Raw genomic sequence first — 11,231 nt, 5'->3', positions numbered from 1 at the left:
GGTTTTTATTTTGTGGAAATACATTTTGCGATTTTATTTTTTTATATTAAAAAACTTGAATAATGATTAATAGTAAATCAATCAATTAATTAAAACAAGAATGTTCATAAACAATATTGAATATTATTATTATTATTATATGCATGTTAAAAAATAAAATAAAAAAACTGTATTTTAGTTTTGTAATTTTGTCATTTAGTTATTTTAACTCTTTATATTTTCAAATTTTAGTTTTAATTTTGTATTTTTTGATATTTTTAATTACTTTTTTTATCGAAAATATTGAGATAACAATATAAATGTCAATGTCATATCATACAACACATTGGTTTCAAATATGATAAAATTTTGACAAAAAACGATTTTCCCAATTATAAATAACAAATTATTTTAAAGATAATAATTATTATTATTATTCTTATTGGGCTGCATATTGGTACGCCGTGCTGAAAGTAGACTTCAGAGGAGCAACCGGAAAGAAAAGATGAGCTTGGCACTGCTGCAGAGCTACTCCTCTGCCGAAGAAGATGTAGCAGTAAACGACGAGCTCTGGTTGCAAGACCAAATATCATCCGACGATGATGCAAAAGACGCTGTTCCTAAGACCCGTTCCTACAAACCCTTGTTCGACCCCAATCCGCGGCCTTCTTCCACCTTGCCGTCCGCTTTAGACGCCTTCTCCGAGGTAAATATCGATGATTCTCGGGTCAAATTTGGTGACCGATTCGTTTCTGAAAGCCGGGTCTTACTCAAATTCTTATATTTTTCGTGTTTGGTGGGGGGGAATTATTGGAGATTGCAAGCCCGCCGCAGTTTCTGAACAATAGCATGGAAGAAGATCCGCAGAAGGGGGTTGTGCAGCAGTGGAGGCATGGTAGCAGGAAAAACAGTAAAGAGAAAAAACATTTACCATCAGGTGAATTCATATACTTCTCAACAAACCAAAAAAAATATTTATTTGTTTTTTTTTCTCGGCCTCATGAATCATGCTGTAAACAATGATTTAGAAATTTCTCAGGTGGCGTTTGATTTCCCATTCTTTTGTTTAGTTACTCGCTCGGTAGTTGGACACTGGTCATCTGGCAATTCTGGTGGTATATATGCTATATGAGAGTTAATTAGCTTGTTCTAAAAATGTGACATTTGTGAATCAACCTGATCAATGAGCCATTCTGGTGGTGTATATACTATACTATATGGGTTCTTGCAGGGTTTAGAAGGTGTTGCGGGTTAGAGACTGGTTTATAGATGAGTGCCTGCACAATTTTAACACCTTTGACATCCAGTTGAGATATATAGTTTACATGTAATTTAGTTGTTCGTGGTTAGCAAACTGCTGCAAAACCAGGCATTATGTTATCTTTGTTATCCTCAATGGCCATTAAACATGCTGCTTATTTACTCCAATATGTTTGCATTTTTGTGCTTCCTTGTTCTTATTTTGTCTACTAAGGTTATTGCAGCGTCATATAATGGCGTGGGTATTTTTCTCTGAACAACAGACTCTATGGTTGGTTTGTTCCTTCATGTTATATTGCCGCTTGTTTCAGTTAATATATTTTTTACCTTCACAAATACACAATAATCTGCACTTGATGAACTTAAACGAAATGAAGAGTCAAAAGAGTTTATTTTTTTCAGAAAATTCTCTGGACAAATTAGAGATTTTAAGAACTATCTCATCCATATAATTGGTGTGCTGTCGTTGAGCCACCAAACTTAAATTCCTACTCTCTAAGTAAAATTAGTGTAATGGTGAGCAGGGTCGAATCCACAGGGAACGTGAGATTATTTCTTTCGAGTAAAAATGCAAATAAAAAGGGGGGTTTTTGAATATGAATTTAATAAAATACTAAAATAAATTTATCAAAGAAAAGAAAACAATAAATTTGAATGACAATCAATCACATAGAATAAAGCGAAAAATTTAATATGGGAAAGATATGATTCATGGGAGTTCTACTATTTAGTTATATCACTGTTCATCGGCTAACAAATAATTTATTCAAGTTATTTCAAGCAATTAACCTTAGAATAATAAGGATAGCCGCTAAAATTCTTGTGTTTTCCTAAATTAATTGACCAAACCCAGCATCCAGTCAAAACTTATCAATAATCAACTGGGCACGATAGCGTTCCATATTAATTAAAGATAGCATTTAGATCTGTGAAAACAGTTAATCTTTAAATCTAACAATCGAGATAGCTGCAATTGATAAATCCAATTTTGTTGATTTATTTAGATTAAATATATTATGATAGCACAACACATCTAATCTATGCTACTCGTGTACCAATCATTCATGACAATTACGGATTACTGAATTCATGGTTAGCATTAGAAAATCATATATCAAATTAAATTGTCAGATTAATCGATATACAATATTCATAGAATTAAATCATAAATCGACAAATATTTGGAATAACAAACATATTAAATCTAAGCACAAATACCTCACAATGATAAATTAAACAGTAAAAACAACTCTTAAATCACAAATAAAACTTAGCCTAAAGGTGTGGAGAGAGTTGGAGAGAAAATCATTGCCCTTTCTTTTCTACTCTTCGCGTGAGTGGTTGGAGAAGGTTGGGAGCCCTTTTTTTTCTTCTTTGCTGCACTTCCCTACCTCACGTGAATTGATTTGTGGGAAAGTTGTAAGTTGTAGGGAATCAAAAGAAAATATATGGGTCCAAAAGCATAAAAGCCCAATAAATCTAAAATAAAAACCTAATTCCTAAAATTAAAAGATACTATTTTCTTCGATATAAAAATTCCTTATTTCTCACCAGGCAGTCAAGGAATCATCACAAGACGTGATCACGCCTTATCCAAAAACACCTTCTGAATTTTTCTGCTCCATGTCTTCCACTAAGATCATATCGGCAACTTTAATTGTGATATAAAATCACCATTTTTATCTCAGATTTATTACAAGAGCAGAAAATTTCCTTCTACAATAAAATCACACAAAAATGTGTCAATTAAGCACGTTGGTAGTTGTAATAATGAGAGATATGACAATAAAAATACAAACTATTATGAGCCTATCAATAATTCCCTTGCCTCTGAGATTCTTTTCTTGAATGTATTGTCACACTTCTATAATGTTTATTATATGTTGTTAAAAAGGGGTTGTAGTGGAGTCTAAGGCTCAGTTAGTTGGAATCCGAGAGCGAGTGAGAAGCGATGTAGAAAACACAGCCCCCCAAGGCCAATCTGGTGCTACGGGAACGGCGCAAGGTGGGAAACGTGTGGCAACAGTTAGCAATCCCAATGCAGAAGATGCCGCTGAGCTTCTGAGGTATGCCTACTGATACCTCTTCTTGTGAAGATCCCTACTTAATCTGTGTAGAATGGATCGAATACACAATACAATCCTATGACACGCCCATAAGTAATCAGTAACTAGTAATTTTGTAGTAACGGTTTACCATCCTTGAGGTATACCCAAACCACACAATTAATGTTGCATCTGCCTAGATGATCTTTGAAAATGTTTATGCTGGTATCAGAAGACTAAATTTTTTACATTCACTTTCCTCCCAGTGCACAAAAATTTGTACCTTTGTCTCCTGTCAGTTGTCATTATACCAAGATAATAAATTGAAATCTAACCCACGATATCTTGTAATTTGGGTTCTTCTTAGGTAGGTTAATGTAATTTATGCTTTCGAAATCTAACGCTATTTGCAGAGTCATCTATTTTAGGTTGGTCTGTGTAACTAATAGATCTTTGTGGTTTCAGGATGTGTGTGAAGTGTGGGATTCCAAAAACTTATTCTCATGCAAAGGGAATGATCTGCCCTGTGTGCGGTGACCGTCCTCCCACAGATTCAGATAAAGAGCCCGTTAAGAAGAAAGGATCAATCATTAAAGACAAGGAGAAGAGTAAAAGGATGAGAGGGCAATCTTCGCATGCATCATGGAAGAGTGAGACCGAGATGCATCTCAGACAGCAGTTTGATTAGCTAATAAAATTATGGTTGGATGCATTTGTCGTGTTAATCTAGTTCGGAAAGTCAAACTTTGTAGAACAATTGAACTTATGTTGCTGATTGAAAAAACTTCTTGTGGGAGATCATGCTGTATTGTGTATCTTGGGAATATCTTTTTTTTTTTTGAATAAGAAAAGCGGACAAGATATCCGCAAGTACGAAAAGGGTACAAAACAATCTAAATCCATCATCATCCAATAAAACTCATAGTCCCTAACTGAAATCGATAAATGATTAAGATCTGAAAGTTTTCTAGTCCAAACTGTTGCCTTGAATCTGAAATTTTCCCAACAATCGTTAGCTGATTCCGATAAATTGTCAAATATTTCACTCCAGTCGTATTGACCAAAAAATACAATAGACCACCACACTCTAAAAAGTATGACCTCTCATGCCAAGATGACAATCAGTAATTAAAGCAAACACATCATGCGCTTCTTAGTTCTTGATTAGCATATTTGTTTTCGTATCTGATTTCCCCTGGCGGTTTCAGCCCAAGTTTCACGTTTACAGCTTACTTTGTCGTATGAGGCATTCAAATTTCCTTGCGCGAACAGTGTGGTACTAGTTTCTTGTACCCACATATTATATACACAATAGGCGTATTGTGTTCTCACAAAATATGAGCTAATTATCTTTTAAGAATTAATTTAATACAGCAACATTCAAATCTTGTAAATTGCTTAATGAAAATTAATATTTAAATAAATATGAAGTATTTTAAAATTTAAAATATAGTGTAGATGTAATAAGTAAGCTATAGATTTTGAGAAAGGGTGAAAATACTTCATAGTTTATTTAAAAATAATTCAAGAAATCACCAACAAATGCAATAACTCAGGTACCAATTATCAGGAATAATCAAAGATTTTGTGATTTACACAGCTTATCATGCAAACCGATGCAAGGATGCGCACCAGGTTAGACTGATAATCATAAACAAAAGTTACACAACATCAGCGATATGAGACAATGTGGCATATGGAGCTCCGGAGAACACAAAACTTTCGGAGGGACTTCAACATTCAAAGCCTTGGTTTTTTGTTTTAGCTGATGTTTCTTCCTGAACGACCAAGTTATCGACCATTGCAGGTTGACTAGTGATGGACCCATGAACCTGGTCGGGACATGATAAGTCGAGATAATGTGATAAATGATTGCTGATTTAGTTAGAAGCAAGTTAAGATCCAAAGCATAGTGGCAGAGTAGGATTTAAGTAAGAGGGGGACTCAATGAATTAAAACTTGCATTTTATAAAAAAATTTATGAAATATTGTGGCTTTTGTCATTTGAAAGGGAGATGACTGTTCCTATTATCCCCACAATGGATCCGTCACTTCCAGTGCATCAAATGCTTACCATTCTTGGTAACTTGAAAGGCGATGAATCAACGGCAGGCACTGCAGATGTGTCTGAAGGTCTGTGAAAGAGCAAGTGCGCTATTGAGCGGTCTAAGGGGTTTGTATCAGTTTCTATGTCCATAAATCTGGCGCACCTAAACAGGAAGTCGAAATAGAAAATTAGTAGTTGCATGTTTAACAGTTGGCAAACTGCATCAAAGTTTGCAGCTTGTCCAGAGATGAATATGTTTCCTGGTTCCTTGAAACTTAATAAATGGTATTCACTTAGCTGGAATATTATTTAGCATAACATCACTTCCAATTGATATTTTGCAACAAAAGACAGGTCCGAAATCCAGGATAGATAACATACTTGGTTCCATCATCTATGGATGTTCCACTGGCATCTCTTCCATCTCCACAGCCACCATTCTGGTTTGTGTGGTCATGCCTTTGTTCAGCACTCCGAGCCAAACGATACAAACTATCCCTTATGCATAACTTGGTTCTCAAATCCAACTAAATCAAGAATGTCAACCGCATATAACTTCAAGATAGTTTAGATGGGAAAAATAACAGAGCAGTGTTATACTGTTGTTGGTTTGTATAAGCATACTTGAACTTTTGTTATCATAAGTTACAATAACACATTAATACACAAAATGCCATTTCTATTTCTATTCTGCCAGAGTATTGTAGCATAATCCAATAAAATGAGGGAGTAGATGTATGAACGGGGTGGATTTTACTAACCCAAGTAGTCATGTTCAAAATATAAAATGTTCTGGTGCATTTGCAGAGAGCCCCTTAAAAATCCCTTTCTATTCATTCCTCTCAGAATCACTCATACTTACATCAATATTACTAGCAAATGATACAAATATGTATATGCCGGAATAAACGCGTTAGCACAGGCTATTTCTCCAAAGACTCCTGAGCTACTGGGGGATGCATAAGAGAGATGTATATGGCGAGGAAATAAAAATTTTACTTTATGGTTGTAGAGCCAAGGAAGTATGAGAAAATGAGCTCGAATGTAAAACCCAGTCCTGTGTTTATAAGACGGGAACTGCTCAAGCTATTTTAAACTGTGCCTTCATGAAAATTAAGGATGTAAGGACGCATAAATGACTAGAATCCAATGCAGCTCATAATCAGTTGTGCAATTATATCTGCCGAATATCCGTAGGCATCTTAAAGGTAAATGCCATACAGGCCCTCCCCACAATAAAATTAATTGGGTAGAGTATATGATCAAAATCTATGGGAGCTAAATGAAAGGTTAGAAGGAAATAAAGAATATATGGACTCAAAGACAAGTTTCACTTAAAGGAATACGACTTAAAAATGTAATGCACGTCTATCTTTGTAGATGAAATACTTTTTCACTCAATAAAAAAGCTGGAATAAGAGTGGCACGTTCTTTGTAAGTCCTCAAGCCCAACATCAAAAGGTGAGTTAATACCTGTTCCATTACAAGCTGAAGCTGGCGCAAAATAGCAGCTTCAAGTGAAATATCATCCAAACCGAAACTCCTAATCGAGATTTCATTCACATTTGATGAATCCAATCCTGCAGGAATTACTAGCTGACTCCTCAACTTGATTATGATTCTCAAACTTGACTCAATAAAGGTAAAAAATTCTATCGAGTCAGAATCAGCAAGACATGCAATTTTAAAGTCTAGATGAAAGATCAACTACCTTGAAGATTATGTAGTTTTTCTTTAGTTTCACCCCCTTCAGTGGCAGACACGTGAAATAAAGGATGGAAACCCTCCAATGTTTGCAACTGATTGGAAGCATGGGCTGATTCCCTTGGCGAAGGATATGTCAAGTCCATTTCGGATTTTATAAAGAATGGTGTTGGCTCAACAGAAATTTGATCGGACAAATGGCTGCTGTCTGAATGAACAAAATCAGTGTTCTGCAAATAATTACAGAAATGTGGACCCACAGTTTGGTCTTGCTGTTGATTATAAACAGAAGGGAAAAGTGGATGAGTAATAGCCCCAGAATTTGACCGGTCACTAATGTAATTGAAACTACAAGTTCCAAAATAATGTTTTTTTCTTTTTCCCTCCAACTGGATGGGGAGCGGGAGCTTTGACTGTTTCTTGTGCTCCTTAATCTGTAGAACATATAAAATACAAATAATGTAGTTATCATCATGTGTAGCAAACTCTGACTAGCTGTTTACCTTCTTCCAACTTCAACAAGTTTAAATAGAACGCAAAACTATACAGAGGCCCAACTTACATGATTTTTATTAAATAGCTCTTTCATCATTCAAGGGAAGATTTCACAGTAGAGATTAAAACCATAATCTATTTCACTTACCATTCCACCAATTCCAGTTTTGGCATGGCTGCCGGCTGAATTTTTTGCCTGAATTTTACCCTTGATTCCCATTCCCTGTAAAAATTTAAAAGTGGTGTATATTGATTCAAGAAAAGAATAGTAATTTAATATATATGTGTGCTTACCCGTTCTTTGCTGATTAGCCCATCTTTGCTATCAGTTATTGCAGATCCATTCACAGAAGACATGTAAGAATCAGATTTCTCTGTGGGCATTGAACTCTCTTTGAACCTTACCGATGAGCTAGCCATGGCAGAATCGTCACGAGAGTACCTCTTCAAGGAATAACCATTTTTTGAAATCTCTTCGACTGCATTTGACTCGGGACTTGGAAACTTAAAATCTGACTTTAGCATATCTCCAGGCATTCCAATATCATCTGCCAATGATAACCAACGCAACTCATCTTCTTTACTGGACACAACTCCAAATGTGGAATCACAACTTCTGAAAGACACGGCGGTTTTGTTCAGAATGATAGTTATGACACTCCGTCCAACTTAAAAAAAGATAATTCATAACTCACCTAAACATACTGTCAACATCCTCGAAGTTTCCTATTTCTGGCCAACCATAATATAAGAAATCACTGGGATCTTTTTCCTCGGCATTCTTGAAGAAATCAATATCTTCGCTTGTTTGAGTTATGTCGTCAAGTGGATAACTAAACGAATTTTTATCAACTTCAGCGATCTTATCACTGAGAATGATATCATTCTCACATATCTCACTACCATTGGAATCTGTGTTATTATTTTTGAAGCCAGATAAACTGGAATTCTCAGAAACTAAGCTTGATACTTCTTTTACTGAATTGCTGTCAGATATAGTAGGAAATCCACTCTTGGGTGCGGGAGACCATGAATCTTGCTCCAAGATCATGTTTCTTGGATCACTCAGAGTTGAAAATTTCCCTTGTTCTTTTCCCTGACCAGCACATCTAAGAGCAGATTGATCTCCAGCACAATTAGATGTAGAATTTCCTTTGAACCGAGGTTTTCGGCAGCTTTCAGCCAAAACAGAAGGATCATCAACCCTATTAGAACCAGGGTGGGGTACTATATGATCTTCACTCGGGCAAAACTCATCCCAATCTATATCTTCTAACTGTAGCAGCAGTGACAGAATTTTAGCTGTAATAACTGTGAGGGATACTTCATTAAAATGAGTAAGAAATCAATATACTTGGAACATGCAATATACACAATTATAATGTTTAATTTATTTGTTCCTCTCTATAAAGTAATAGACGAGTCTGACATTCCTCTACCGTGGCAAGGAGGAGACCTACCTCGTACATGCACAAGTCTGACATTCCTTGAAAATATTAGCCTGCACCAAAACTAAATCCTTCCTTCACCTCCATTTTGTTGTCCATCGAAGAAACAATTGAACTATAAGTCAGAACAATTGCGAAGCTAATCATTAAAGTCAACTTTACTGCTGTATTAATTTCCATATCATCTAATTAGAATAGGATTAGACTTGCTGATAAAAATACAAAATCATTATAAGACCGAATTAATTCATTCTTCCGAGGCTTGTCCCCGGGGAAGTTTTTTCGTTCAAGAAAAAGAACAAGAGAAATTCTCTGTCACGTATCATTGGTAAAATATATAGGTCAGACTCAATTATCAGTAAAAGGTTTTGCCAACTTTAGCTTTATGCAGTAGTGAAAGATAAGAATTGGTGAAAAATTTGTTGCTAGAAATACAGCAGAATTTTGAATCAGTCGATAAAAAGTATAAAGAACTCGATAAGGCTTAAATCTCCCCAATTTTTTATTTCTCAACGATCAAACAAAATTTACTCGGAGATGGAATCGATCTTATTACCGGAGGTTCGAGACGAGTAAAAATGTAGTTACAGCAATGAATCAATAATAGTTAAAAATGGTATATATTACTGAGATCCGCCAAAAAAATAAATAAATATCCGGAAAACTCACCGAGAAATCAAGAGAACTCAGCAAAATCGAAAAATCCACCAGAACTGGAAACTTGACTAAACAAAAATCATCAGCGAGTAACCCAATATTCGATTCTTCCGAGGAAAAATCCAGGAGGTTCTAAAAGATTGTTCAAACCATCCAAAGCCCCGAACAGCAAAGAAATCCTGTCAAATCAACAAACCAAAAAAAGAGCTAAAACTTTTACCTTCAACCACTCGCGAACAAAAGGTCGCCCGAAACTCACCTGGAAATCGCCAAATCGAAAAATTCTCCGAAAACGAAACTTCACTAGAATAATAACCAGTACAAACTCCAAATCCGATTCTTCGCAAAGCACAGAGTTCAGGTTGCAAATATCTTTTGGGGAAACATTTTAATGGAAAATGAATAAATGAATTTTGAGTCACGGAAGTTCCGACACGTGGCAAGTGTCGGTACAGTAGTGCTGATTTCGTGGTGGAGAAGAGCAGGGGGTCGAGAGAAGATCTATTAGTGGAATGTGATTGGTCCACGTGTTATCTGGTTTAGAAAATGAATTTTATCTATAGAATTTAGCATAAAATATTTTAAAATATTAATTTATATAGACGCTCTCACAAATCTTTATCTGTGAGACGGGTCAACCCTACATATATTCACAATAAAAAATAATATTCTTAACATAAAAAGTAATATTTTTTCATGAATGACCCAAATAAGAGAGCCGTCTCACAAAATACGATCCATTAGACCGTCTCACAAAAATTTTTATCTTAAGATTTTGTGAAGCATATTTTTTAGGAATAATTTTGCAACAATGTTTACCAAAAGGTCATGTTGCTATTACTATATATTTAAAATAGCGAAACTATATTAAACTATATTAATAGAAAACCACCATAAAATGGCATTGAGAATTTATTACAGGGGGTGTATTTGAAAGGGCTTTAAAAACTTTTGAGATTATAATTGAATTGATGAATTTGATTTTTAGAATAATTTGAATGACAGATTTCAATTGATACACATTTTCGGTGTATTTGTAACCAATCACAATTATTATCGAAATTACATGATCTTTTATATGAATATACGAAGAAATCGTATTTTGAGTGATATAACAACATTCCTATTTTTATCTCTTGTAGTTCCCTAACTTTTGGAATAGATATATGAGAAAAATCATATTTTGAGTCTTATCATTTGTTTTTTGTTTTTGCTTTTTTTCATCTTTGTCACATATATTAGTTAATTAATTTGTATTTTTGTCACCACTATCATCGAGTATCAGCGTAGCTCTAAAAAATATGACGTGTCAATGAAAATAGTTGATGTCGTGTCAGACTTTACCGACGTATCAAATTTTATGTCAGAACTTCGTTGAAAAATGATTAAAACTGGGAAAAATGAAAGTGAACATACGGAGACATGATTTGGTTTGTAAGACGAGATTAGTGAATGAATAGTAATTTGATTGATTTCAAAACCATGATTAAGTTTTTTTAATATTCTATGATAAAATAATTTTTGTTTAGTAATTTTTTATGGATATGATAACTTTCTAATAAATTTACATTATTATGAATATAATACACTTTGTTA

General features: G+C 34.7%; 2 protein-coding genes across 13 annotated transcripts; one reads left to right on the top strand and one right to left on the bottom strand.

The window, feature by feature from the left end:
- Nucleotides 1–411: 411 nt before the first annotated feature.
- On the top strand, nt 412–4,078 carry LOC140960483 (uncharacterized). Its single transcript, XM_073418768.1, has 4 exons — nt 412–685; nt 796–916; nt 3,134–3,305; nt 3,750–4,078. The coding sequence occupies exons 1-4, from the start codon at nt 485–487 to the stop codon at nt 3,970–3,972; spliced, it is 717 nt and encodes a 238-aa protein (XP_073274869.1). The 5' UTR covers nt 412–484; the 3' UTR covers nt 3,973–4,078.
- Nucleotides 4,079–4,814: 736 nt separating this feature from the next.
- Nucleotides 4,815–10,070, bottom strand: LOC140958935 (protein LNK1). Of its 12 annotated transcripts, none has more exons than XM_073416551.1 (11): nt 9,895–10,070; nt 9,648–9,814; nt 8,991–9,059; nt 8,226–8,806; nt 7,825–8,146; nt 7,679–7,753; nt 7,043–7,469; nt 6,805–6,923; nt 5,713–5,858; nt 5,359–5,494; nt 4,815–5,116 (listed from the first exon to the last, which is right to left on the bottom strand). In XM_073416551.1, exons 3-11 carry the CDS (start codon nt 9,012–9,014, stop codon nt 5,018–5,020), a joined length of 1,929 nt encoding a protein of 642 aa, XP_073272652.1. In that variant the 5' UTR covers nt 9,015–9,059; nt 9,648–9,814; nt 9,895–10,070; the 3' UTR covers nt 4,815–5,017. The 12 variants fall into 12 exon arrangements, with proteins under 12 accessions (XP_073272652.1, XP_073272650.1, XP_073272651.1 ...); XM_073416549.1 differs by having other exon boundaries at nt 8,991–9,142; nt 9,895–10,068; XM_073416550.1 differs by having other exon boundaries at nt 8,991–9,139; nt 9,895–10,068.
- Between the last annotated feature and the right edge of the window lie 1,161 nt (nt 10,071–11,231).

This window comes from Primulina huaijiensis, chromosome 15, assembly GCF_012295235.1.
Source record: "Primulina huaijiensis isolate GDHJ02 chromosome 15, ASM1229523v2, whole genome shotgun sequence".
Classification (NCBI taxonomy): Eukaryota; Viridiplantae; Streptophyta; class Magnoliopsida; order Lamiales; family Gesneriaceae; genus Primulina; species Primulina huaijiensis.
Note: the sequence above shows the minus strand (reverse complement) of the source record. Positions and strands in the feature narration are given on the sequence as shown.